Below are 26,908 nucleotides of genomic sequence, written 5' to 3'. Positions count from 1 at the left end.
ATGGTGATTTAGGTCATACTTTTCCTTTTATTTACAATCAATTTTTCGAAATTATTTTTATGGATAAATTACAATTGAATTTTTTAAAATTTATTTAAAATTTTATAAATACTCAAACAAATGATTCTTATTACAGCTCATTATAGAAAACCATAATTTAATCTTACAATATTTGTCATAAGCTTATACATTAAAAGTAGAAATAATTGTCTATATAGCCAAACTGGTTAACCTCCATATGAAGCTCATGCAAACTAGTAGACCCGCATGAGTACAACCCGGACCCTCCATCTTCCTGATGGAAGCTCATAGTTGGGCCCCAAATGGGCTTATACCCGAACGGATCCGACCCGATCATCTCCTGCCATGGATCCAGTAAGTATGATATTGCATCATCACACACACCCTCACCCTCATTCTGTTTTGAACATTCTTCTTTCTTGATTTCAGAGTTTGTGGAATGACACTCTTCTTGTTTTGATGGGTTACCCGTTTGGAAACTGAGTAGGTTTGGGTTTACAGGATCCGGATCCGGAATGAGAGGCAGAGCCCTTGCTGTCTCGGTGCATGTATGGTGGTTGAAGTATGTGATTTGGTACAAAATGGGTTCCTCTTTGATTCTTTGGACCTGTTTTGTAGCTTTGCAACCTTCGTACTTGTGGGTGCACCTAAAGTAGCACCTGCACCCACCATAAAACAGAGTATATATATATATCACGAGTAATCACACTGACCTTAAGATATATGCAATACAAAAATCGTCAGGAAAACTGGAAAGACAAATTTGTCCTTCCCATAAATTTTGTAAAAAGGGGTTAGAAGATTGACGAAACAGTAATTTCACACTCCTTACTCTAAATAAAGGCGACAAGCTAAGAAAACGCTCAACTCCTTAATTTTTTTTTTAAAGTAAAATATATATAATATTGTTTTTATACACATAACATATATATATTAAATAAAATAAAAAATGAAATATAAACTACAATAAAAAATCCAAATCTAATCACAAGTTGAAGTATCCTTACAAAACTGTCACAATTTACGTACAACGTCGGAGTTAAGGATGTATACTTCCAAAGACGGGAGTGCCCCATCCTTGGGTCAATTATCAGTTGACCTCTAATGCCGTATTGCTTACGATGTCTCGAAAAAAAAATATATCATTTCAGTCCTATAATTATAATGAAATGTCAATATTAGACATGTTAAAATTAAATTTTGCAATTGATTATATAATTAAAAAACCCTTACAATTTTAGAACAATTCCGGCTAACTGTTTTAATAAAATTTAATTCTTACTACACATATTACTGAATATCATTATATATATATAAGGCGAAAATTTGACATATTTTTGTTCTATTACAAATCATTGCAAAATAAAATTATTGCACTAGTACATATCATGCATTGACAACAAATGTTGATGTTATCACTTAATATTTTATCAGTAATAGATATTTTTTCTTGTATTATTGTAGGTATTGATATTATTGAAAAAAACTTATTTCTCTCTTTAAAAGAAATTCTCATATGGACTAGGTTTGATTGAACCAAATTAATCATAGAGCAAGTGTGATACATTTATTTTGTGATTGATTATTTTTTCTTAAATGTACATCAATTACATGATAATTATACTGCACACATATCATATAATTGATTGAAATTTAATCAAATTAAGTCCGCATTAAAATTTTCCCACACAAAGACACACTATGATGCATGCAATTATTCATTATAATTGAAGACAAAGGATGATAAACTAGTATGTGGATCGTATGATATGTGGCAAAAAGCAATCGCTATGTTTGTTTTTATTTTTAAATTATCTCCGAGACAAGTTAAAACATACCCAATGTTTGCTATCATTCAAAAACACCTTATTTAGGTGTTTTAAACTGTTTTAACATAAATACATATGTATATATATACACATACATATATATAAATATATATAAAAAAGACATGATTTGATTATGAATTGACAATGAATAGTAATTTTTGTCTCCCAAAACACAACATTAAACATACAATACTTATTTTAAATTATCTTGAAAAACAAATCCAAACATACATACTATCTCTAACACACACTTATTTATCTTTGTTTTTCTCTCTCTATCTCCATAAAACACAACAAAACACTTAGAAAATGAATCCAAACATTATGAATACTTTTTATCACAAATAGAATATATATATATATATATATATATGCGCACGCTCATGGTAAATATTTTCAAGTAGCATAGGATGAATATGATACTACTAAAAATATGAAAATTAATTTACGCACTCAAATATTAACAGATCAAATATAATATATTTGTTATGTGATTAATAACTTTTTTTAAATTATACATTAATCACATCAAATATATATCGCGCTTGCTATATAATAAATTTAAGTTTGATTAAACCCGATTTATTTGCATGATCTTATTCTTTACCTTTTTTTGTTATAAGTTAAGATATATATATAGTTAATTACCTAGGATATTGAGAATCCAAGATGTCCTTCTGTCCGTATTTCCTCCATGCATACCCATCTTCCACCACTGAACATATTTTCGTCCATGATTCACAGCTCCGTCTGCATATGTTTATGGATATATAAATCAATTAATGAACTCAAACTTAATTTTTAAACCCACACACACGCGTCAATCTGCATGTAAGTATTTTGTATTGATTGCACATAAAAAGTTTGAGCAATTTATAAATTTCAAAACCTCTTTGTCCCAACAAAAATAACAGAATCATAAACTTCATACAAAATCAAAACTAATAATACCTCGAGACACAGATGAAATGGCAAGTTACGTGGCACTTATGTATCTAACCTCTTTCTTTGTTTTATGTACATATATGCACCAATAGTTAATAATTACCTAGCTGTAAGCTACTACTAATTAATTCTCAATAAACATAAACTAAACGTGTGTATTTTATAAACACACATATATATATATACATGTTTGTGTATCTATATATATATATTTGCACGAGCTCTTAAAAATATTAATTAAAAAATGGAAATATATAATATGCAACTTCTTTGCAGTATTTAATAACCCTAATATTACTCAAACTATTGTGAAGATTTTAAAAAATATATATATATATATAATATATTAAAAGAAAAGTTTTTTACATGTACAAGAAGTAAGTAAAAATTCTATTTCAAACTGAATTTGGTTAGAAATAAATTAATAATAAAATAAATATATTATATTTGTTATGTGATTAATTTGATTCGGTCAAACTTGATTTAGTGTTGAATTTAGTAGCTGGGTATTCTTTGGCTCCAATGCAAGAAAAGAATTAATCTGACCGTCTCTTGTAACAACCCCGCCGACTTTTTAACCCCGGCTTCTGTTTGCTCTCCCCGGAGCAGGCGGATCCGCGGCAGTCAACGGCGGCGATCTGGGGTGACGTAGCGGCGCAGGAAGAAGTCAGCACGGAGAGGGTCTTATTGAAAGATCTCAAGATTTGAAAGGCAAGGTGCCCAGGTGTGACGGAGGACGATCCATGATCCTGATCGGGTATACGGAGCAGGGTTCGGAGCCGGGTCGCCGTTTCCTTGCCTTTAACCAGCTCCACTATGACCCGTTTCCTCTTTGCATGTAAACTACTACCCGTTTTCATCTGATGCAAACAAATCACACGCTGTAGTGCGTGTGAGTGCGCGAGATCTGAGGAGGTGAAGGGTTTGAGGGCTGATATCCTTTTATATCAGGGAGGAATGAAGGAAAGTTGAAGGAAGATTCAGAGGGAGAAAAAAGGTGTGGTGGGATAAAGATGAGGCAGTGACGTCATGTGCCTTGCGTCACTTGATGACGTGGTGGCTTGCTGCTCTTTCGTTGGATGGGCTCTTTTTATGGCGAAATTTCATTTTGCCCCTCCCCCCTCAATTATACGATTATGTCATTTTGCCCCCAAGCAATATTGTGAGAAATTTACATTTTGTCCTCTTCATGTGTGAAAATGAGAAAAGCTATTGTAATATACTTAAATCATTGCATAAAATAATAATTTTGTAAAATAAATTAGTTCATTTCTTAATTATCTGAGCAATAGTGTGTTTGGCTAAGCTTATAAGTTTTTAAAAAATATTTTATAAAGTGTTTAAGAACTTCTAAAATATTCAAAAAAGTATTTAAAACTTTTTTGAGATAATGACTTATAAGATCTAAAAATAAAATATTATATTTGGGCTTGTAAACAATATACTATTTTTATTTATACAAAAAGTATTTTACAATTTTCTTTAGATTTTTTAGTATTAATTAAAAAAATATCGTTATTAAAATTTTATAAGTTCTATAATCTTATTTTATTCAATTGATTTATGAGATTAAATTTGAAATAAAAATTTAATATTTTATAAACTTTAAAAATATCTTATAAAATGTATAGACTTATAAATTATATGGGATAAACTTAGCCAAGTACCTTTAAGGATCAATCAAAATAATGAGCTGATTTCTATATTTGTACATATTCCATATCTTACGGATTTCTATATTTGTACATATTCCACGCTCCAAAAAGATAAAAGTGAAAAGAGGTAAAAACTTTCGTAATATTTCGTCATAATTATATATACTAGAAAATTATATTTCTGGATCTATATATTAAGTTTTTTTCAATTTAATTATATTTATTTTAATTTTTTACATTGCATTTCATAAATTAAAAATTTCTGCAATTTTATTTTTCACGTATTTTTTTAACCCAATAACTAATAGAGTCGTTAGCATTTTTGTATATTTATTGTTCATTATTTGATGAGAAATACACATGAAAATTAAAAATTATTACAATTTGTAGATCGCAATAAATCATAACAAGAGAGATTAAATTAAAAAATACAGTAACATATGGGACAAAAAATAATTACGTTCCCTTACAAATACGTCATAATTATTTTAAGTTTCAGATCGTCATAATAAATATTTATTATACAATTGTTGATTTTAAATAAAAATTAATTACAATTATGTTAAAATTCAAACAAATCTGTTGTAATTTATTCTTCTACAGCATTGTTCTCAAAAGTGATCAATATCCATCAAACAAATGTCAAACATCAATCAACATGTTGGGTGTGAAAAGGACAATTCCAAAAATACCTTTTACAAATGTGTAAGGTATTCCATTAATATATATTAGCGTGTATTGCACGTCCAAATGTGTGTGCATGATAAATTATAATCATAAATGTATATATTTTATTTTTATTGTGATTTTGTATTTTTCATTTATTTGGAGTTTTGATGGTTATTTAAAAGAAAATTGGGTGGAAAATAGAATTAAAAAAAATAGTAAGAGAAAGAAATATATAGAAGTTGGAGGGCAAAACAAGAAAAAATTAACTTCAAGTTTGAGACAAAAATATGAAACTTTTGTTCAAATATTTTTTTTATTAATATCAATAAATTCAGTGAATTTTGAATGATGAAAGAATCTTTTTATTAGCCGGAAACAAATGTTATGAGGATGAAATGTAATTTTTTAAATTACAGAGAATTTATATGTAGTTATATTAAATTTTAGGAAAAAACGGTGTAATTTTTCTTGAGTTATTTGTAATTAGTTGACGGATTAAAGTGACAATAATAATTAAATTTGGGTCTCAAAGTAAAATTCATAAAAGGAATGTATGGTTGGAGCTGAAATTGGGTTATTTTTGGGGCTCGCATTTTTGGCGAAACTGTTTTTGTGTTTCAGAGTTTCCCTTCTCATATTCATGTTTGATTTCAAGCAAAATATAAGGCGAGCAATCAAACAGAAAAAAGCAGCCGAGGCAGATCGATCTAGGGTTCTTTGTTCTCTCGATTGATAATGAATAGCCAAGCTGCATCAGAGTCGGGGCTCTCAAAGCTCCTCAGCCCCGGCATCCGGACGCAGTCGACGACTGAAAGTAAGGCCGCCGCCTTCCGGGGCGCGGCCGCCGGCACCTCTCCCCGTTGGCTCGTTCAGGTGTCTCTATATTTCGCTCAGTTTCCAGATTGTTCTACATTTCCACGCATTCGATCTGTACATGCTGTTCCTTTTGATTAACGTTGTTAATTTTGTGCTTTGTCGTGTTTTATTTAGTGGTAATTTCCTCGTGAGGAGATCTTGTATTGCACTTTATTCATCCTTATAGATAATGTTGATATTGATGATCCATTTCACGTCTTCCTTTTTTCGTAGAAGGATTTGCATGAATTTATCATTCGGAGACGTTTTAGATGCGTTAACACTGTTGATATTGCTGATCCATTTTACGTCCTTTTTTCTAAAGGAGGATTTGCATGATTTATTACTCAGAGACCATTTTTGGCGTGGAATTGGGCTGTTTTTTTTTTTCTTTTCTTTTCCCCTCTTTGACCAATTGCTTGAATTGCACTCAACACTTAGATCAATAATATTGGACAAATTTGACATATACTGCTACTCATTTCCTGAAACAAATCCCTGAGTGGGATTTGCAGTTTTCTTTTCTTTTCATGGTGGGGGGGTGGGGATGGGGTTGTCATGTGGTTATGGACACTAGATACAGTCGAAACATTTATTCCAATCTCAATGAAGTTCCATATTAATGAATCTGTATGCAACAAAAAGATATGGGGTCGGAGGGCCTTTGGAGCTTGGTCATTGAATCTATATTCATTATGATCACAGTTCGTGCTTTAAGCTCTTTTCAATTGTTTTCTCCAATCACCACATTGCATCTCCAAATTTTATGAAATTACGCCAGATGGTGTATGTGATGTATCAAAATATCATGGGGTTGTTGAAGTGAAGAATACCATATACTGTTTGAAAAACCTACTGCATTCACCTTACATAGACTTTCTTTGGCCGCGTCCAATTACTTTGTGGTACTGTTAATTCACAAGAAGATGAATGCATATATGATTTTTCCCATCTCTGAATCTGTCTCTTGTCACCTCACTACAAGAAAAAGATAATATTAGTGGCAAACTATTAAGTGATAATATCACTAATGGCATTTATCAAGTGAAAATATTTTTTCTTTTGCCACAATATGATTTTTAAAAGTTTCAGCGACAAGAATTATATCTAAGTTGTTACTATCGATAGTTGATGATACATGTGCATTGAGAATTTAATGACAATATTTGATACTATATACGTATTACTAATTATTCTGGAATACAATTCTATTTTGGTAATTACGAGCCAATTTGTCACCAAGAAAATAATGAAAGTTATTACTGCTGCAAACAGAAGCCTCTGTCACTATGTATAACTTTTGACAATTTTCATATCATTAGTTGAGTCTTATTCAGTAACATTATCTTTCCTGTTGGGCCTTGGCGGGGCCTGTAATAAATTGATGTCCACATTGTGTTATTGGCTTGTCACTGATATTAGAATTAGTGGGGGGTTCTTATACTTGCCACATATGGAGATACTTTTTTCCAGTAAGTTCAATGATGTTAACCAAAAGAAAGCCATGATCCTTATTTCAGCACTTATAAGTAATAATATATTTTGTACAGAAACTGGCACTTTGCACAGCACATTATATCTCATTGAAATGATGAAATAGCCATTAGTCTTGCTTTATTTGACATCTGATATGGATTTTTTCTCCATGTGGACAGCCTTTCGACTGGCTCAGGAAGACATGTTTTGAGAAGTGTGACTGACTCAGAAGTGAGCAGAATGGTGAAGTCTCGCTGGTACTTTTTTCTTTGCTCCAAACATGGTTGTTGCTGATGTTCAAAACTCTGAGCACCATTGAGAGGACTAATACCTTTTGCGTATTGGTATTTCTTTTTCTTCTTTTTTGTTAGATTCATTTGGAAACAAGTTGGGATGTAATCTCTGTCTCCCTCCCTGTTTTATTCAATGTCTCTTTACAGGCTCAGATGATACTAGCTATTATATATTTTCATTTCTGATCTATCTGATCAAAGACCCCAGTTGAGTGTTTTGCTTTGGTGTGTGAAGATAGATAGAGAAACACATAGATAAGTAAGTTTGTTTTGGATATTTTGTAACTGTTTGGATTTGCTTTTTGAAATAAAAAAGTAAGAGATATGTGTTGAATGTTTGGTTTGTTTGCAGAGAAAAGATTTATGTTGAATGTTTGGTTTGTTTGCAGAGAAACAAAATTTACTGTTTATTGTCTATTTATGTTTTTATTATATGAATACATGTATATGTATTTGGACCGTAGATTTGGCGAATTGTCATTATAAAATTGTAATTGTGTTTGATAGGGAAATGATAAATAACTTTTTAATATAATTTATGAATATGATACATTAAAATTAATACACTATTCTTAACTAACGTAATCAATAAAAATAATAATGAATTTGATTCATTTATAATAAAAATGAATGCATAACCAACTCAAGACTACAAAGCCACGGCAAAAACATTCAATAATGAATGAGAATGCTAAAATGACAAAAACATTTTGCTAGAAAACTGTCCGAATCGGAAAAAGAACAAATAGTTTGATTATTTATTGAGTGTGTTTTCGTCCATCTATGTTATTGACTTATAACATGTTTTGGGTTCTCGATTACGGGCTTTTAATCTTATCATGCAAGCAAAATATTTTAACAACTAAAGATATATATTATAGGATAAATTATAATGGGCTCTTAATACATATCTCTTATGACAATCTATTGTAATGGATATTTGCTAGACGACCAATAATCGTATAGAAATATTTGTAATTTTTTCAAAATATAGAGGTATTTATAATTATAGCAAATATTAAAAAAACTCATTATAATTTACTCTATAATACATTGAATACCATAACATGTTAACATTTTCTTCAACCAATTCACAAATTTCTTCAATCTTGCTAACCTTTGACTCAATTTCCATCTTACAAATTAAATTTACTGAATCAAATCCAATCTCATAATTAATTAAAATTTATTTCCTAGCCAAATTATTTAAAATAACTACTATAAATATTCTCGCTCCTGTTCAACCGACAGCATTGTGAGCCCAAGAGAAGGCAAAGAAAGCCCAGCCCATTACGAGTTGCACGTGACACAGAATCCAAATCACGTGCCGACAAGAAGTACAATTACAACCGCCAAGATCCCTAAGACCGTTTCCTAATCAAAATTCTCCTACTCCCTAACAGGATCCTAGTCCCACCCGAATTACCTAAACATTTACCAGCCGTCCGATCTGGATATCCCTCCACACATCTTCGCCGTCAAAAATCCAAACACAAACCTGCCAACCATATATACTACTATTCCTCCTCGCAAGAGAGTGCGAAACAAGATAAACAAATACAAATCCTACTCCACTCTCCACACCGAATTTAGGGTTTCAGTTTATCGAGAACCCAGGTTGATGCCGCATTCCATTTTCCAGTTTTCGTCAGGTTTGATACCGACAACCCCATTTGTTATTTTCTTCGTTTTTGTAAGTATTTCTTCTTGAAACTGTGTTTTTCTTCGCTCTCGTTGTGAGTGTATGAGTTTTCGTCTTTGTTTTGTATTTGGAGCTCCAATTTTAGCTGCCCGTTTACGGGTTCAGTTCTTTTTAAGATATCCAAAGTATGTGTCTTTCATTCTTATAAATGTTAATTTCCCTTTGAGTACGTATTTATATGTATACAAACTGTAGAATATGGAATATGCGTGGTGTAGATTTGATTCTTGTATGTTTGATTTTGGATTTGATGTTACAAGACTCAGTTTGTCTGTAATGCAGGTCCTTGAGTTGTTTTAATTGTTGATGACATGTTTGTCTTTTCTTGCATATGTCTGTAAGGATGATTTAGTTATGTATTTATGTCTTTTATAGAGCGAAAGAAATAATGGAGAAGCAGCTGACTGAGCTTTTTGAGTCGGTGAAGATGGCTGCAGAAGCGGCTGAGAACTCACCAGGGGAGGAGGATCGATGCCTTGATGTTTTGAAACAGCTGAAGAAATTCCCGGTTAACTATCAAGTCCTTGTGTCTACCCAGGTACTTTGATGGTCGCCTAATCTTGGTTTTATGATTTGATTTTGGTGTAATTGCTATGAAATGATTGCTATAGGATGCCATTTGAAACAGACGGGCGTATCGTATGGCTTGTAAAAGTACTGAGCTGCGTACAGTTTATTCCCAAATGTGAACATTGTTCATATCTTTGAGAACGCTGCTTGTTTTACCATTTAAGTGCCATCTGATCATCACTATCTCATTTTCCATTTTGATATTTTACGTGCTATTGATGAAAAAGTTCATTTGGGAAACTGTATTTTGGATGGATGACTGTGCCTAATTGTGAAAAAAACTACTATTCCTCTTATAAGTTGAACAAGCTAGGGGTTTGCGTTTATTGCATGTTTACTCACGGAAGAGTTCCAGTGGTTGAAGGCAAATTCCTTACAAGTGTACCCTCAGATTACTCATCTAGGATTAAGTGGAAGAGTGTTCCCCATTTCAGAACATCATTGCTCCTTCACCTGGAAAAACCAATAGAAAGAAATATATCCAGTTAGCGAAAAAGCTTTGCCTCTCAAGTCTTATCCTTTTCTTCAACCTCAAGTACTTTGGTTGTTGCTTTGTAGAAGTAAAGAATTCTGTGTGGTGGCTTTTTACATAAAGTGCAGGTACTTGCTGCCCACATTATACTTAGGAATTTTGGCAGTCGGTAGATATTTCAACTTTGGATATGGCGGCATATATGCCTGCTCAGAATATATACCAGGCAAATGGCAAAATTGCTTGAACATTCTATAACATACTAATGAATGTACCTTTTAGACATGAGGCCTTCTTTCTAGCTTTTGGGAGTGTCTTCTTCCCCCAAAACATGGACCACCACTTCTCAGTGTTTGTGCTTTGAGATATAATCTTTTAACCCACAGATGAAAATTGCAGTAGTGAATTTTTACTCCCGTGAATGTGTTTGGTAGGTTCATTGGTAGGACGATTTACTTTTTCAGTGTGTTATTTGCCATCTTTTTTTACTGCTAAATTCATAGTTTAGTGCCTCCCTACGCTCATATTGCTTTTTTCAGGTTGGAAAACGTCTCCGCCAACTGACTAAACATAAGAGCGAGAAGATTAAGGCTCTGGCTTCGGATGTGGTTGAGATATGGAAGACTCTAATTGTTAAGGAAACAATGTCAAACAAGAAGAATGGGGCTGATAAGAATGGTGATACTGTAAAAGCTGAACCTGCTCGTTCAGAAAGTGAGGAGGTGAAGAATATACAGAAGAATGCGAAACCGGAGAGAGCTATTCCCTCTGCCAAACCAAATTCTGATAAAGTCCAGAAGTTGGAAACTTCGTCCACTGTCAAAATTGAGAAAGTCGGAGTTGTTCTGACAACAAAGAATGGCCTTGAAGAACATGTTGACAAGAAAGTCAAGATAGAAAACGCAACTTCTGAAGGGCGAAAACCGGCAGCAGATCCTGTAGGACCACAGAAGCTAACATCTCTCATCTATTGCAAGGACCCCACCAGGGACAAAGTCCGCGAGATTCTTGCAGAAGCCTTGTGCAAAGTCTCTAGTGAGATCAACAATGATTTGCACGACAGAGTTAATAAATGCGATCCCTATCGTATTGCTGTGTTAGTGGAGACATCAATGTATGAGAAGTGGGGCAAGTCCAGCGGCCCCCAGAAGGCCAAATACAGGTCAGTATTATTCAACATCAAGGATTCAAACAACCCGGATTTCCGAAGAAAAGTCCTGCTTGGGGACTTTGAGCCGCGTGCCATTCTTGAGCTGACGGCCGACGAGATGGCCAGCGACGCAAGGCAGGTTCAGAATGAGAAGATCAAGCAGAAAGCACTCTTTAATAGTGAGCTTGGAGGTCCTCCACAGGCTAGTACAGATCAGTTCACTTGTGGTAGGTGCAAGAAGAAGGAAACTACTTATTACCAGATGCAGACTAGGAGTGCCGACGAGCCCATGACGACATTTGTAACATGTGTAAACTGCAATAATCGCTGGAAGTTTTGCTGATTGTAGTTTATTACATCAGATTATGAGCTGACTAGGAAGTTATTCTTGATTGGTTCATTCTTTTACTTGGTGTATTTTCTGTTAGAACTACAGAACTGTTGCTAGAGATATTTTGTAGTAGTAGTAGAGTAGATTTTTTATGTTGCCCATTCGTAGTTTTATGGATTCTGAGAAGATCCTGTTGTAGTATTTCGTAGAAGTCGAGCGATTCTAAGCTTACTTTGGTAATTTTGATGTTATTTATGTGCATTTGTCATAGACATTTATGCTGTTTGCCTGCACCACAAAAAAAATTACTATTGCCCCCGTATGGATTAACCAGTGGTAAATAATTATTATTAAGTACAGTTAAATAATTTTTTTTTTTTTTGATAAATGTAAATTTTATTAAGTCGGTTAAATAAAAATTGATGCAAAAATTTAACTTATTCATCATGAAATTATTCTTATCATGACAAATATATTAATCATGTTGGTAAAAATTATAGCAAACAACCATTGCATGATTGTGGCATGTGAATATTAAATAAAGTGGAAGAAGCAAAAAAAAGTTTGCAATACATAATCCAATATGATAAAAATGACCTAAGGTTTTCATATGTACACAGGAGATAGAACAAATTGCAGTGTCCAAAAAGGTGAAATTACACTTTTTAGTTCTATAAGATGGGAGTTGACACTTGTAGTTTTTACTTTACTAAAATTTTAAAAAAAATTTAAATTAAGAAATTCAACATTTTAATTATGAATTTTTAAGGTGGTCCAAAAATTGAAAAAACTCAGATATGTTTAATTTCATGTCCAAGTTCCCATAAAAAATTAGACAGTAAGAACAGAAGCAATATGTTTGTCAATTAATTGTATGGGAAGGCAGGCAAGCAAATAAACACACGCATCGCACATGCTCTTGTCGTTTATTTTTTTATGAATACTAGTTAAGGAATCAAAATATATCAAATTTTTTTAATTTTAAAACTATTTTAAAAAGTTTATAAAATAGGGGACTAAACATGTCAAAACTCCTTTCAAATTGGACTAAAAGTGTACTTTTGTGTTCGAGGGAGTACATTAAAATCGCAAGGGCCTCCCAAACACGATTATTTTAAAAAAAAAAGGCAGAAACCGCGACTAGAGAAACCCCCCGCCTCCACTTTACTGCTCCGCCACAAGTCTCTATCGGCCGTCGGGAGCCGCCCATCTCCTTCCTTCTGGGGTTCGTCCGTCGGTTATCATCTTCAACATGTAAGTGATTTCCTCTTTCTTGTTTCCTTTGAATTTTAATTTAATATTTGGAATTACAATTGCTCGTCTGTAACCTGCTGATTTTTATTGATATGATTTGGTTCTGATTGTGGCTGAGAAAGGGAGTTCTAGGAGTGCTGTTTTGATGATAAGAAATAGATTTACTTCATGGAAATTGTTGGGATAATATGAATCCTGAATTTCGCCGCACTGTTTTCCCTTTTTTTGTGGGAACGAATTCTGTTGGCAATCAAATTGCTATTTATATGTCGAACTTTCAATTTTCTTACTTTTTTTTCCACTTTGTTTCTATTTCATGATAATTGCGTTATAGAGGTGATAAAATTTGTTTTCGAGTAGGAGATGATACCGGGTTTTAATGTCTTCATGCTCTGCATGGTTGCAGATGGTATCTCATTAAGACAAAACCATTTGGAGTTTGTGAGCTCTGTTGGGTTATTTTATCCTTATACATTGGAACAGACTGAGATTTTCTTGTTGCTTTGTTGGATTAGTGCCCTGATTTGAGGAGTCTCTTTAAGAACATTCACTTGAATTGCGTCTGGGTTTTGCCGGCTTGATTGGGTTCGCCTTCCAACCCCATTGGGCCTTGACCTGGGCATAGCAGGTTTGGTATATGGAAAATATAGGGGCATTGTGCTTGGGATAATGAAATACCTTGTATTGGAATTTCCAGATTGGCCTTTTCATGGCTACTAAGCATTTTCGTTTGGTCAGTGTTTTGTTTGTTGAAACCTTTTTCTCTTCTGTTACTATATTGCAGAAGAGAGCTAATATCAAGTAGTAACTAGACATGAGAGGAGGAAGGAAGAATCTCAAGAGGGCAATTGAGGAAGAGATGGTGACTCTTCAACAAGGTCAAAGCATAATGCAGGTTGTGGATCTGAGGGGCTCTAATCTTATTGAGGTATGGTCTTTTATTCTGGATTTGTCTAATATCGAACTTGCCGGTTATTTTACTGATTGCAGTTCTCTGTATTAAGGTAATGGATACAAAAGGACAGAAATTGCTAGCAATATTTCCAGCAAAATTTCAGAAAAGCATGTGGATTAAACGAGGTATTATCTGTGAATATACATTTGTGTGTGTATAGATATTTATAAATGTCTGAGGTGTTTAAGCATCCATTATCAATGCTAAGATTTAGTGTAATATAACAACTCACGGTTTCTAATTCAATCCCGAAATGCTTAACCCAACTTTTGAAGTTCATTATCTTTCTTGAAGCAACATGTATGACTTAATGCTTTAGATGATGAAATTTTTTAATTGCAACTTTTGATGTCTATGTGAATAGGGAACTTTATAGTGGTCGACGAAAGTGGGAGGGAAGAGGCTGTCGAATCTGGTCGAAAGGTTGGGGGCATTGTTACACAAGTACTTTACCATGACCAAGTGCGTCTGCTTCAAAAATCTCCAGAATGGTATGTACTATTATTCTACTTTGGACTAGATTCAGTATTGCTTCTGCTTTCTGCCTTTGCTTTGTGATAAAAGAATAAGATTTAGTTGAATGATAGGTCTACTCTCTTAGATGAGCTCGGCTGTCAAACAAGACCTATAATATGGCTTATTTGTGGTCGTATTGTTCTGTCTATCATGTCAGGGGTAGATGAATGTAAGATAGAGGGTTATTCCTGCTGCGGTGATCATGATACAAAAGAGTTCTCCATAGATGTATCTGGTTTAGTTTTGGAATATCAATTTTTCTATGCTATTTTGCATATATATGTAGCTAGAAATTTCAGTATAATTATGTAAGACTAATTACAGGATCATGATTGACTTTGTGGTGCATTCAGGAGTTTGCAGTCATCTTGGATTTTAGTTCTTATCATATTAAGTTGAGTTCTATGTTAATCTGTGCACGCTCTTACCTAATAAAAGGAGAAACCCATGATTCAGCAGCCCCAAGTGTCTTTTCCTTACCCACATTGATGGTTTCCAAATGTTACTGGCGCCTTTTGCAGGCCGGAGATTTTCAAATCTTTGCCCCAAGAGACGTCAAAGCAAGATCTAAACTCTTGTACTTCCCAACAAGATGATGAGAGTTGTACTGACGACGAAGGGCTTCCACCTCTGGAAGCAAATACAAACAGGCAGAATCCTCTACTATCTCAGGTGCATATAGAGTCCGATTCAGATTCAGAAACTGACACCGACTCGTAGAACTTTTTTTGTGGTAGCAATGTCGTATCTTAACGCTAGATTGACAGACACAGAATGGGTAGATGTGGTCGTCCCACAATATTTAATCTGTAATTTTAGCATGGTAGGGTACCTCTCATCTCTTTGCAGTGATTTTATGGATAGTGCATGTGCATTTTCATTCACTGGAGATGACTACTTTTTATTCTTGACATGATGCGGTCTCTCATTTATCTTCAAATCAAAGTTGCTCTATGTTAGAGCACTGTAGGTTTACATTAGTCACTTCCATGGTTGCAGATGGATATGTAAGAGCAATTTTTAACTTTTTTCTAATTTCTTTGAAATTTTTTATAATTAATGTCTTTTGAAGTTGCAGTAGGATTTGATATCTTGAGTTGGAGTTCAGTAGAATTTTAGAGCTCGTTTGGTTGTGTTTTCAATGAGATTATTTTCACTTTTCACTATTTAGGTAGTTGGGATTTTGTTTGGTCAAGTCATTTTCATTTAGAATGCATTTCTATTTTAATCTTGAACTTTTTGAAATTATAGGTCACATGGGTTGGTCATACTTATCTTATCTTGTCATAATGTCTTTTCTTATTTCAAATCAAATAAAATTGGTTTCTCTCCCAACTATTTTGGTCAACCCTTAGAATTAATTTATGTCACATCAAAATATACATATCTATATTCTTAATTCTCACATCTATATACTTATATTTGGAAATAACTAATCCAAACATATTATCAATTTTCGCACATCAAACAGGCTCTTAATATCTGGTGTTAAAATCCAGTATTTTGTAAGTTCTTCGTTAAATATCTTTTTAAGAATTAAATTTATTGTCTTAATTTTCTCTAGAATCTTTTCATTGATTCAAAGCCTTAAATTAAGATGAATTGACAACCTGCCAACACACACACACACACACACAGAAATAGGGTGAATTTAAACAAGAGAAGAAGTTTATTTATTTATTCATTTTTTTCTTTTTCTTTTTCTTATTATTTGGTTGGTGGGGGGGGGGGGGGGGCGGGCCTGAGCTCCCCCAAGTAAAACAACCTAACTGGCTGGCCCAACCCAAATCAAATAGCAGTCGTCCGGACGACACGTGGCCCCTTTCATTTCACTATTCTCCAAGGAGATATTTTTGTCAAGTTCCTGCAAGCCAGCACTATACGACGCCGTTTTCCCATGAACCCTTCCCAGACGCTGACCTTTTCTGGCGGGTCATTTTCTATCGTTGTTAATTAACAGAATTGGTAAATATAAACGAATACTTGCATTTTGATCAGAAGGTTTTCCAGATTCTAAATTCAATTCCTCATTTCCCCTACGAAGAAGAAAATAATCAAATAAGTAAAAGAAAAGAATTGACAAATGGCCAGAGTTTCAGTGTTCAGAGGCGCTGCTTGTAGCCGCTTACCTCTGATTCATCACTCTCAGGTTCGTTCAGTTCCCCCACGTTTTAATCCATAATCTGGTTTTGTATTCGTCTGTGGAAATTGTTTATGAAGGTTGGAATTGATTGTTTTTCTTACTCGAGTGTGTATGATTGCAGTTGCCTGTATCAATATGTGTATCAGCCAGGAAGTTCAGATATGGCCGTAATAAATTTGCCCTCTCTGCTCGATACTCGCAGTCACAGGACCTCTTTACCACCCGTCTTCAAGGTAATATGCCTGCTTGTTTCTGCTTAGTCTAGTTGTACGACTAATAATCGTACTTTGTTATATTAGTGTTGTGTTAAGTCAAATGCTTTTGTGTGAAAATCTGCTAGCTGTAGTCTTTACTCCGGAGGCGAAGTCGTGATTTTTTCGAAAGTTGGGAGTTGAAGAATGTCATGTTGGTTTACTTCTTATCGGAAATTTCATTACTTGAATTGGATGGTGCCAAGAATCAATTCTGAAAATTGTATGGGGGCAGAATGGCGTTAGGTTCTGATTTTTAGCCTTAGTTTCTTGTAATGTGAGTCCAGAGATGAAATTATTGTCAGAAAATATTTAAACTATAAATAGGAAATGGAAAACTGGAGATTGACCATTAGTTTGCTGACTTATGCTAGTACATTGACATATCTGTTTTTTTTTTTGGATTCCATATTGCAACTTTTGTGCATGGGTGGTAAATATTATGCTGCTGCAGAAGCATTCTTATTTTCATGCGTACATCACGACAATGTGGTGGCAAGAGTGTCTGAGATGGCAGTTTGTTTTTTAACTATGCACAATTTTTCTTATATTTTCTATTCAGTGAACAATGCAAGCTGATATTGTCTCGTATTCCTGCAGATAGTATTCAGAACTTGCCCAAACTTGTGGAGGATATTGTCCAGACATCCATAAATACAGGTCCTCGTGGAGCTCTCAGATTAGCTCAAGGTATCCAAGCAGTTATTGGTGTTGGTAGCGAGTGGCTAACTGATGCTTCTAAGGTAATGCAATCAGTTTTTCTATTCATTAAGAATATTGTATATCACGTCGTGTCTTCAGAGATATTGTATATTTGATAAAGTGCCCACAGTTTTCTTGTTCTTTGATGGGAGTTAACTACTTGGTTATGGGCACCATGCTGCATTTAGATTAAATGATTGTTGAAGCATTTTGACCATTAGCAGAGGTTTTGTTGTCCGATTCTTTCTGATTAGGAAATTCGTATCTCCTTTGATCTACCCCAAACTTATTGTTTAGGAAAAGGCTTGAGGTCACCAGACGTTATTTCATGTCATCCTCGGTCCGAAGGTTCCCTGTGAACAGCACATTTATCCAATGAAACCAGAAATTCATGCATGCATGTTTCTGATGCTCACAATGCACTTTGCGCAAGTTGTTCCAAAAGTATGACCTGTTGTTCTTTGTATAGACAGCAAATTCATCTGGTGGACTAGCGACTGAGCTGCAGCTCGGATTATTATCACCTGTTTATTTGAGGAAATTATTCGAGCGCTTGGGGGCAACATATATTAAATTAGGTCAGGTATGAACAGAATAATGCTTGCTTAATATTATTCTTGTTCCTCGTCTTAACCCCCCCCCCCCCCAGTATTTGCTTATTCTTCTTTGCATTTTCTTCTCAATATGATCAATTATGTGCATCTTGAATTTTCAATATGCAGTTCATAGCATCTGCACCAACATTATTTCCTCCAGAGTATGTACAGGAGTTCCAGTACTGTTTTGACAGAGCTCCTTCAGTTCCCTTCCAAGAGATTCAGTCGATATTGCGTGAGGAGTTAGGCAAGCCCATTGATACTGTATTTGAGTACGTGGATCCTACACCAATAGCTTCTGCTTCCATAGCACAGGTTTGTATGGTTATGTTTCTTTTCTATACATGCATTTGTGTGGTATTATTCCCGTAAGGTTTTAAGTCATTGACTGTCAAATATAGACCATGTATTGAACAATGAACTGCATGTTTTTTATTTTCAGGTGCATGGTGCTAGGATAAGGGACACCCAAGAGGATGTAGTTATTAAGGTGCTAAAACCAGGAATAGAGGACATCTTGGTGGCAGATTTGAACTTTGTATATATTGTTGCACGGATATTGGAATTTTTGAGTCCCGACCTAAGCCGAGCATCTCTGGTACAGTGCTGGTGATTGCTATAAATGGTTATATTTTTTCCCTTGAATACAAGTCATTGTTTTCTTATCATTGATGTATACATGGCTTGAATAGATTTCTGAATGACGATTCTGGATCCTGATCATAAAAGATTCAGAAGCATATTTATCCTTGTATCGTTTAAATCATCACATGTGAGAAGTTATAAGTTCATTTGGGCATGTGTCATGTTTTCTTCAATGGATCCACAAATTCCAGTATCTTGCCTCACTTCTTTATCATATGATTTCAATACAAAGAAAAATTAAATGCATCTTAATTGACGGGTAGGGAATGGTTTTTAATATGATGACCAAAATTCTGTTTGTTTTGCTTTGCTACCTCATGAATCTTAAGTGCATCAGGTTTGATTGAAGCATACGTGAATTTTATTGTTGAATTTTGTTTTTCTAAAATTTTATCAATTAGGTCTTTTAAAGTCATAAATTCCTGAATATGTCATCCATCTAGATATATGATACCACAGGCTTTCGTTTGTTTGTTATACTACATATTTTCTGTTCCTTTTAGTATTTTGGAATTGTATTACCTGAAGTTTTCTAAAACAGAGGTCCGCATTATAGGTTGCTATTGTCAAAGACATAAGGGAGTCAATGCTTGAAGAGGTTGACTTTAAGAAGGAGGCTACAAATGTTGAGTCCTTTAGGAGATACTTGGAAGCTATGGGACTCACGAGGCAGGCTACAGCTCCAAAAGTATATCAGCAGTACAGTACCAGACGGGTTCTTACGATGGAGAGACTTTATGGAGTCCCTCTCACAGACTTGAACTCCATAAACTCACTTGTTCCAAATCCAGAGACTAGTCTTATAACTGCCTTAAATGTCTGGTGGGAGTGAATGTCATAATAATTGCAAATTATATACTCAATATTATGACTGAACCATCTGATATATACACACACACACGCACATATTCATATGTATGTTTATGCAACCTTGCAGGTTTGGTAGCTTGCTTGCATGTGAAACCTTTCACGCGGACGTACATGCAGGAAATTTGTGGTTACTACGTGATGGTCGCATTGGGTTCCTTGACTTTGGTATGTATATTGTTATTTCTTTATCTGTTTTTTGTTAATACTTCCTAATGATTCCAGACGACTTGAAATCTGGTACCTGGACCTTTAAAATCACACCATATTCTAATGTGATCAATTACTCGTCTAATTCGACTTTTATATTCTTGATTGGGTTCTATTCCAAAAAAACTGTAAGCATTGTCAATAACAAACCAAATCTAGATTTCCTCAAGTTTGGATGTGATTGCTGTCCTTTTGTTTATTGGATTAGATTACTTTGTGGCCTTTGATTGTTGGACTATCAAAACCATTTATAATGTGTTTCCAACTGAATAACGAGGTATAAAAATGGTGTAATGTGCTAAACAGGAATTGTTGGGCGAATTTCTCCCAAAACATGGGCTGCCATGGAAGTATTTCTACAATCACTAGCAACTGAAGAATATGAGTCCATGGCCTCATCCCTGATCGATATGGGTGCTACAAGCACAGATGTGGACTCCAAGGCCTTTGCAAGAGATCTGGAAAAGATATTCTCCTCCATACAGGCAAGCAATTGTGTTTATTCTGGCTGTCCTTGTATCTGATAAAAGGTCATAGAAGGAGAGCTCCATACTTGTTTCAAATTTGATTTACCACAGTAGTTACCTATGTACTTCGAATATGATTTCAATTTTGACTTACAAATCAAAATTATTTGTCTCAAGTAAAAACCAATTTTAGCAATTCCAAACATTTGAAAAAAAATTTATTGCCAGCCACAATTGCAAATGGTACAGAAAATATTAATGGACTAAGCTGCATTTTCTAGTATGATTCAGGTTAATTTGAATCAACAACTTGACTGCATAAGTCACCAAATAACAAGCATAAGTAGGAAGCTTGATAGATTAGATTGTGGTTTCAGACAATCTGAAGGATGTCTTGGGCAAAAGCAATAGGTTCAGTGCTTTAGACATTGAGATATTTAACTGCCTGGTCAATGTCAATTCACCAAGGAAATTTTACCAATTGCTGCCTTGTGAAATTATCATTTGTGAAATCAAGCACTGTTCATGTTACATAGATTTGGTAAGGAGAGAAATTGATAAAGTGTGATAACCAACAAAAAGTACACGGGGATCCACTGGACCTCCAAAGTGGTTTATGTTCGAGAACACTATTTCTCTTATTCATTCAACATGTGTTAACTCATTGTATCTGACGTATTCTCACAGGATTTGGATACAGAGATCATTGTTGCTGCGGCCAGAGAACCAAATACAAATGCAACTGCAGTTTCTGCCAATCTTCTTGTTGATGAGAGACAAATGAATGCGCTATTTCTTGATGTGGTAAGATATTGGGTATTTTATCTGCCAGTTCTCGTTTTGGACATTTAGAGGTAGTGCATTGATTTTTCATGAGACTTGATACTTGTTTGCTTCAGTAGGCTTTTACAACCAGCTATTTATTCTACTTGATGGTGCTTCACTCATAGGAGCATCAAGAATTGACATAATAATCATTAAATCATTTGGACCCTATCAGCTATGAGTTTGTGCTCTATCCCGTTGAGTCTTTGTATGTATTTCTCCGACCTATGTTTCCTATCCTGCTAATTATGAACTTGTCATATTGGGACAAAAAGCTGATCCAGATCTAACATCAGCCTTCACAATTACCACATCCAAAGAACCTTCTTTTGGGGCCGTCTCCCAGATGTTAATTTGCATTATTTCTCCCTCACATTGTATTCAGATAGACTTCCATCTCTTTTCAATTAGCTTCTATCATTTACCGCTCATATTTCTGATCCGTGCTGCCTGTATGTTGTATAGGTTCGAGTTAGTGAATCATACGGTCTAAGATTTCCTCGGGAGTTTGCACTTCTCATGAAGCAGCTCCTGTATTTTGATCGATACACAAGACTATTGGCTCCCAATTTGAATATGCTGCGGGACCAGAGGATCACCATTGTTTCAAATCAGAGAAGCAGAAATGTTTACCAGTGAGGTTTGTATAGCTGCCAATGTAATTTTCCTGGGAATGATCTTTTCTTTTGGCTGATTCAGTGAAAATGAATGTATATATACCTACATGTATAAATATATACATGTATGAAGCATTAGTTCCAGTTCAGATTCCTAGTACATACTTGAAAGCATTATAGAATATGTACATAAACAAGGATAAAGCTGTTGGCGTCTAACCCCAGTTCACATTCCTAGTATTATGTATCTACTAAGCATTAGCATCTATGTCTTGAAACATTATTTTTCCAAAAACTCTCAATTTGTCACAAACTACCCTCTCAAGATGATGGGAAAAAAAACCCTGCAAAGTTTGTATTATTTTTTTAACAAAGAAGTGTTTGGGTCAAAGTAGAAAAATTATTATGGAAGGCGGGGAGTATGCAATAAATCGAATATAGCGACAGAATCCACCACAGCTGTAAAATCGCCGTGTCGGTACCGACTAAGGGGACACAGTAACACAGCTTTAATAATGCCCACAGCCGCACAGCACAATATTCGTCCCAATGGAGCGGGGCCCACCTAAGAACCGGCTCAAACAATAAACTGGGAGTTTGAGTTTCTGTTTTGGCCTAAAACCGATGGTGATGATGATGTCTATTTTCAAAATGATGTAATCGCATTAAACCATATCAGATATTGCTTCCAAAGAACTAAAACTAAAAATCATATTAGATATATAGATATTATATATATATATTGGGTATTTTAACTTGTGTTTACAAGACCAATGTGAAAGATATTTCAAGAAATCGTATTTGGTACTTTAATACATATTAAACATGTCTCCCATGACAAAATGTAGATTGTTGGACAAGTAAAACAATCATAAGCTTTGCACTATTAATATAATATAAAATCATGTAATTTAGCGTATTTTTATCAGCGTAATTACATTTTTAAACAGTATTTGATTTTGCTTAATATACTCAAACTATACAATATCCTGTATTTTGCATTTTTGTTGGATTGAAAATATCTATATCATCATAATATAACATTTTCCCCATTGCTATTATATAATACCATAACACAAATAACATGGAAGCAAATAGCAGCATTGCGATTCAAGATGCTGCAAGTTCACATAAAACATTGGATATAGCGAAACTAGACGTAAAGGGATGTCTAAACAAATACACATTAAGGCATATATATAAGGATTACCAGATCTACAAGACCGCAGCTGTGGGACGTTTGCGTATAACACATGCATGTCGTAGTTCTGCATATGCACTTTTGTAGTGGTCAACTGAAAAACACAGCTGCCGTATAGCTTCTCGTTTTTCCTCAGCCGTTTCAGAAATCATGGCTGCCTTGATTTCCACCTCTTTCTGTAGCTCATCGATCTTGGACTTCAGTTCAGCTGTTAGCTTGTTTGCACGATCGGACCCTTCACTTAGCCGCTTGTTTTCAGAATGTAGCTCGTGCAGATTGTGCTCCAAATGTTGAATTTGATTGTCGCAAACACTTAGATCAGCAGTGAGTGTCTGTAACTTGGAGTTGAGTCCATCTTTCTCGGCCATTAGCGTGTCATACTTCAGCTTCAGCCCATCAATATCTTTATTCAAAGTATCCACTAGTAATTCTTTCTTGAAAAGCTCTACGTGCAGATTTTCAATATCAACTTGCAAACTGATTTTTAAAGCTAATTGGTTTTTTTCCATCTCAAGTTTCTCAGCTTCGCATTTCTTCATCTGACCAGCTAAGAATTCATATTGCATCTGCATTTCTTTGGTTACTGCCTCATGCAAAGCCAGCCTTTCTGACAACTTGGAAACAGAGGATTCTAGCTGCCATTTCTCCAGAGCGAAATTTCCTGAAGCATCTTGTAGTTCAGCATTCAGTTTCCGTATCTCAAGATCAGAATCCGATAACTTTGCTGTGTACTTTATTACACTCTCCTGTAACTCCTGAACTTGCCTTTTCTCCGACTCAAGTTTGGCTTCCAAATCAACTACTTGCCTGTGGAGCATCAAAGATTTTTTGTTCTCCTTTTCAATTTCAGCTTCATGCAACTTAATCTGATTCTTTTCTGAGACAAGCTGGGCCTCCAGACTAACCATTTTGGTGGTGACTGCTTCATTATTTTGTAATTCACTCTTCAATTTGGCAATTTCTTCTTCTGCAAACTTAAATTTTTCCTTGGAAACCTTCAATTCTTTTTCATAGTTTGTGATTTGTCTGAGTAGCATTTCATAATCTCCGCAGCTGTGCTCTTGATCAGTCAGGGCAGCCACACCTTCCATCTCTGTTTCCAGATTTATATTGTCATGCTTCAACATCTTGGCAGAAGGCCGTGAGCTTGAATGCTCATTACGGGATGAGAAGTAAGCCTCTGAATCGGAATCTGATGACAATGATGAAGATTCAGAGCCTTCATTTGGAGTTGCATCTGAAATTCCACCACCAGAACTTAGAGAGAAATCAGAACCAACTACTTGACCTTCAACATTCAGCTTCTTCTCTGGAGTTACGAAAGGAGGTTGAGGACCAAGAGTGGTTTTCTCATAATTCTTTGTTTCATTTGTTGATTGGATATACCTACTCAATTCTCCTGTTAACTTATTGTAGTGGTCAGCGAGCAAATGGTGCCTCTGGGAGATTTCCTTGACGCAAGCAACTAACTCAGACTGCTTTGAATGATTACCATCAACATTCTCCACAGGAAAATCTCCACTTTCAATCAAAAGTAGCATTTCTTTGATACTCTGATCAAGACCTGCAACAAGAACCATTAGTATATACCTTTATCTGCACTTTGGATTATTGCTTTTCTTTCTCTTTGAGCATGTCATTATGACAGTTCTCTTGGTATAATGGATTTAAGGTGTTAAGGTAAACAACAGATACAAGCAGCACAATATCACATATCAAACTAGTATATTTAGAAGTGTTATGTAAGACTGCCTTCTTCTGTAAATACAAAAATGGGATGAGGGATTTCTTTAGATGTTTTACCATCAACATTTTCTGCAAGCCATTCAGAGTTCCCCAGACGAATTTGACTATTCCACCACGGCGAATCCAAAGTCCTCTCTTCAATCTCCATCTTTACCCTGCTTATAAACATTAAGTATGAGTCAGAGACCTAAGAAAATTTCTAACATTATTCATCTCGCTTCAATTAGCAAATTTGAAGCAGCAGATCAACAGTCAAATATTCTGTGAATATATGAACTTGCAAAAAACTTCATGAACCAGGTATTAAACAAAACACAATTGCAGCAAGCTTCCTGAGACATAAGCCAAAAGTATAAAAAAACTCTAAAGAACACAGATCCAGTGATGCAGGGGTCACAAAACTAGAAAAGAAGACCAACAACTTGCTAAATGAGTCCTGCCATGTCCGGTCTGATTGCATTTTTCAATGAGACGAAATTCACACCGAGAAGTATAAAAAAATCCATCTCAAATAAGAAGGAATGCTCTCTCACGTTCATTCTATGTCATTGCTCAGGTGAAGATTACTACAAATACAAGCCAAAAAGTACTGGATTTCTTTGTTTCCATAAAGTCTTCAACAAGATCCTCCAATAAATTTGGAATACTCATAAGTTTTTCATACTTCAAACTCAATAAAAAACCAATTGGTTTCATATCGTTTCTCTTCAAATATGTGCCAATTAGCTGCTCCTCTACTCTAATAATCCAAACTAGTCAACAAAACCTCAGCAAGTGCAGAACCAAAAAAGAAAAAAAAAAAACTGAGAACCACATCTCGGAGAACATTCAATCCGAAACCAGAGGAGCAAAACACAACCGATCATCGCCTACACGCTAACATAATGTTTCCAAGTACTAAAACTAAGAGACAGAGCAACAGCAACAGCAAATAAAACCCCGAGAAAACACAGTTTACTCAACAACAACAACAGCCAGCAGACAACCGATCACACCACAACCACGTAAAAACGTAAAATGTAACCAAAGTTCAGAATACAAAACCGAAGAAAACGGAATCGCTTCTGATCACCTGAAATTAGAAGCACCAAGAGAGAGAGTTGAAGCAGAAAAAGGAAATGAATTTGCGGGGAGAGAGAGAGAGAGAGAGAGAAAGAAAGTAGAAAAGTTTAAAGAAAAACAAGAGGAAAAGGATGAGAGAAGAAAAAGAGTGGCCTCACCGCACAATCACACTCACTCTCGGGACTCAAAAAGAGAGAGAGAGAGAGAGAAATAGTAACATCAATCCCAATTTTGGGGCCATGTTTCCCGCCTTTAACCATTTCAATTTTTTGGAACAGGAAAAAAGTTATCCGCGTCCTTTTTTATATTCGGATTTTTTCCACTCAATTATTTAAATAAATATGATTGCTTAATATGGGCGACCCCAAAATTATATAAAAATATACAAATACTTCATATTTTTTATAAAATTACGGCTAAATTTTCTATTCCAAGGCAAAAGTTTATCATCTTAACACTTATCAGGGGATCTAGTTATAATTTTACAAAAGATATGATATATTTGTATATTTTGACCTAATTTTAATTTAATTTATCCTTAAATTTTAAAACCCAAATTTGTATTTCTTTCAACTCTCAATCTCATCGCATGATTAAGAAAATAGAATAATAAATGATAATAAAAATGGCGAGAGATTGATGAAAATATAATTTTAAGTAATAAGTTGTGCTTATACCAATCAGTATATACTACTTTAAACAATATATATATCACATTAGTTACTACTATGACGGATTATTTCTTTATATAACACAATTTATATATCACGTCAATTATCATCATTATATTTTTATATCATATTTAATCACATACTTCAAAAACAATTTTATCTTAATCAAAAACATTTCTTTCTCGTTAAAATTAGATGGGATGAAACAAGCA

General features: G+C 34.6%; 5 protein-coding genes and 1 long non-coding RNA gene across 9 annotated transcripts; 4 read left to right on the top strand and 2 right to left on the bottom strand.

Moving 5' to 3' along the window:
• Positions 1 to 171: 171 nt before the first annotated feature.
• Positions 172 to 3,747, bottom strand: LOC105167193 (WRKY DNA-binding transcription factor 70). Its single transcript, XM_011086816.3, has 3 exons — positions 3,342 to 3,747; positions 2,499 to 2,600; positions 172 to 680 (listed from the first exon to the last, which is right to left on the bottom strand). The coding sequence occupies exons 1-3, from the start codon at positions 3,653 to 3,655 to the stop codon at positions 191 to 193; spliced, it is 906 nt and encodes a 301-aa protein (XP_011085118.3). The 5' UTR covers positions 3,656 to 3,747; the 3' UTR covers positions 172 to 190.
• Positions 3,748 to 5,654: 1,907 nt separating this feature from the next.
• On the top strand, positions 5,655 to 8,077 carry LOC110012284 (uncharacterized). Its single transcript, XR_002287379.2, has 2 exons — positions 5,655 to 5,992; positions 7,630 to 8,077. It is a non-coding gene; the product is annotated as an uncharacterized LOC110012284 (long non-coding RNA).
• Positions 8,078 to 9,121: 1,044 nt separating this feature from the next.
• LOC105166971 (transcription elongation factor TFIIS) lies at positions 9,122 to 12,208 on the top strand. 2 transcript variants are annotated; one of them, XM_011086508.3, is made up of 3 exons: positions 9,122 to 9,436; positions 9,821 to 9,983; positions 11,027 to 12,208. In XM_011086508.3, the coding sequence occupies exons 2-3, from the start codon at positions 9,834 to 9,836 to the stop codon at positions 11,978 to 11,980; spliced, it is 1,104 nt and encodes a 367-aa protein (XP_011084810.1). In that variant the 5' UTR covers positions 9,122 to 9,436; positions 9,821 to 9,833; the 3' UTR covers positions 11,981 to 12,208. The 2 variants fall into 2 exon arrangements, with proteins under 2 accessions (XP_011084810.1, XP_011084809.1); XM_011086507.3 differs by having other exon boundaries at positions 9,124 to 9,395.
• Positions 12,209 to 13,061: 853 nt separating this feature from the next.
• Positions 13,062 to 15,606, top strand: LOC105166969 (Nucleic acid-binding, OB-fold-like protein). Of its 3 annotated transcripts, none has more exons than XM_020695208.2 (6): positions 13,068 to 13,222; positions 13,629 to 13,850; positions 14,007 to 14,150; positions 14,227 to 14,302; positions 14,542 to 14,668; positions 15,215 to 15,606. In XM_020695208.2, the coding sequence occupies exons 3-6, from the start codon at positions 14,037 to 14,039 to the stop codon at positions 15,411 to 15,413; spliced, it is 516 nt and encodes a 171-aa protein (XP_020550867.1). In that variant the 5' UTR covers positions 13,068 to 13,222; positions 13,629 to 13,850; positions 14,007 to 14,036; the 3' UTR covers positions 15,414 to 15,606. The 3 variants fall into 3 exon arrangements, with proteins under 3 accessions (XP_011084807.1, XP_020550867.1, XP_020550868.1); XM_020695209.2 differs by having other exon boundaries at positions 13,071 to 13,222; positions 13,738 to 13,850; XM_011086505.3 differs by lacking the exon at positions 13,629 to 13,850 and having other exon boundaries at positions 13,062 to 13,222.
• A 980-nt stretch (positions 15,607 to 16,586) lies between these two features.
• On the top strand, positions 16,587 to 22,284 carry LOC105166968 (Protein kinase superfamily protein). The gene is made up of 11 exons (XM_011086504.3): positions 16,587 to 16,842; positions 16,958 to 17,069; positions 17,688 to 17,830; positions 18,259 to 18,372; positions 18,512 to 18,700; positions 18,828 to 18,983; positions 19,587 to 19,852; positions 19,968 to 20,065; positions 20,414 to 20,592; positions 21,262 to 21,378; positions 21,865 to 22,284. The coding sequence occupies exons 1-11, from the start codon at positions 16,777 to 16,779 to the stop codon at positions 22,036 to 22,038; spliced, it is 1,614 nt and encodes a 537-aa protein (XP_011084806.1). The 5' UTR covers positions 16,587 to 16,776; the 3' UTR covers positions 22,039 to 22,284.
• A 759-nt stretch (positions 22,285 to 23,043) lies between these two features.
• On the bottom strand, positions 23,044 to 26,037 carry LOC105166967 (protein NETWORKED 4A). The gene is made up of 3 exons (XM_020695207.2): positions 26,008 to 26,037; positions 25,021 to 25,118; positions 23,044 to 24,781 (listed from the first exon to the last, which is right to left on the bottom strand). Exons 2-3 carry the CDS (start codon positions 25,109 to 25,111, stop codon positions 23,232 to 23,234), a joined length of 1,641 nt encoding a protein of 546 aa, XP_020550866.1. The 5' UTR covers positions 25,112 to 25,118; positions 26,008 to 26,037; the 3' UTR covers positions 23,044 to 23,231.
• Between the last annotated feature and the right edge of the window lie 871 nt (positions 26,038 to 26,908).

Source organism: Sesamum indicum, linkage group LG7, assembly GCF_026168435.1.
Source record: "Sesamum indicum cultivar Baizhima isolate 11 linkage group LG7, ASM2616843v1, whole genome shotgun sequence".
Lineage (NCBI taxonomy): Eukaryota > Viridiplantae > Streptophyta > Magnoliopsida > Lamiales > Pedaliaceae > Sesamum > Sesamum indicum.
This window is presented reverse-complemented; position numbering and strand designations above follow the sequence as displayed.

What these genes read in the sequence shown, in the direction of transcription:
- LOC105167193 (XM_011086816.3), bottom strand. Translation starts at nt 3,655, where the DNA reads ATGAAAACGGGTAGTAGTTTACATGCAAAGAGGAAACGGGTCATAGTG. An exon ending in CGGGGTTGTTACAAGAGACG is followed by an intron (nt 2,601 to 3,341) that starts GTCAGATTAATT and finishes AAACATATGCAG; the next exon opens with ACGGAGCTGTGAATCATGGA. An exon ending in TTGGATTCTCAATATCCTAG is followed by an intron (nt 681 to 2,498) that starts GTAATTAACTAT and finishes TGGTGGGTGCAG; the next exon opens with GTGCTACTTTAGGTGCACCC.
- LOC105166968 (XM_011086504.3), top strand. Translation starts at nt 16,777, where the DNA reads ATGGCCAGAGTTTCAGTGTTCAGAGGCGCTGCTTGTAGCCGCTTACCT. An exon ending in CTCTGATTCATCACTCTCAG is followed by an intron (nt 16,843 to 16,957) that starts GTTCGTTCAGTT and finishes GTATGATTGCAG; the next exon opens with TTGCCTGTATCAATATGTGT. An exon ending in CTTCTGCTTCCATAGCACAG is followed by an intron (nt 18,701 to 18,827) that starts GTTTGTATGGTT and finishes TTTTATTTTCAG; the next exon opens with GTGCATGGTGCTAGGATAAG.
- LOC105166967 (XM_020695207.2), bottom strand. Translation starts at nt 25,111, where the DNA reads ATGGAGATTGAAGAGAGGACTTTGGATTCGCCGTGGTGGAATAGTCAA. An exon ending in GCTTGCAGAAAATGTTGATG is followed by an intron (nt 24,782 to 25,020) that starts GTAAAACATCTA and finishes TTCTTGTTGCAG; the next exon opens with GTCTTGATCAGAGTATCAAA.
- LOC105166971 (XM_011086508.3), top strand. Translation starts at nt 9,834, where the DNA reads ATGGAGAAGCAGCTGACTGAGCTTTTTGAGTCGGTGAAGATGGCTGCA. An exon ending in AAGTCCTTGTGTCTACCCAG is followed by an intron (nt 9,984 to 11,026) that starts GTACTTTGATGG and finishes TGCTTTTTTCAG; the next exon opens with GTTGGAAAACGTCTCCGCCA.
- LOC105166969 (XM_011086505.3), top strand. Translation starts at nt 14,037, where the DNA reads ATGAGAGGAGGAAGGAAGAATCTCAAGAGGGCAATTGAGGAAGAGATG. An exon ending in AAGCATGTGGATTAAACGAG is followed by an intron (nt 14,303 to 14,541) that starts GTATTATCTGTG and finishes CTATGTGAATAG; the next exon opens with GGAACTTTATAGTGGTCGAC. An exon ending in CTTCAAAAATCTCCAGAATG is followed by an intron (nt 14,669 to 15,214) that starts GTATGTACTATT and finishes CGCCTTTTGCAG; the next exon opens with GCCGGAGATTTTCAAATCTT.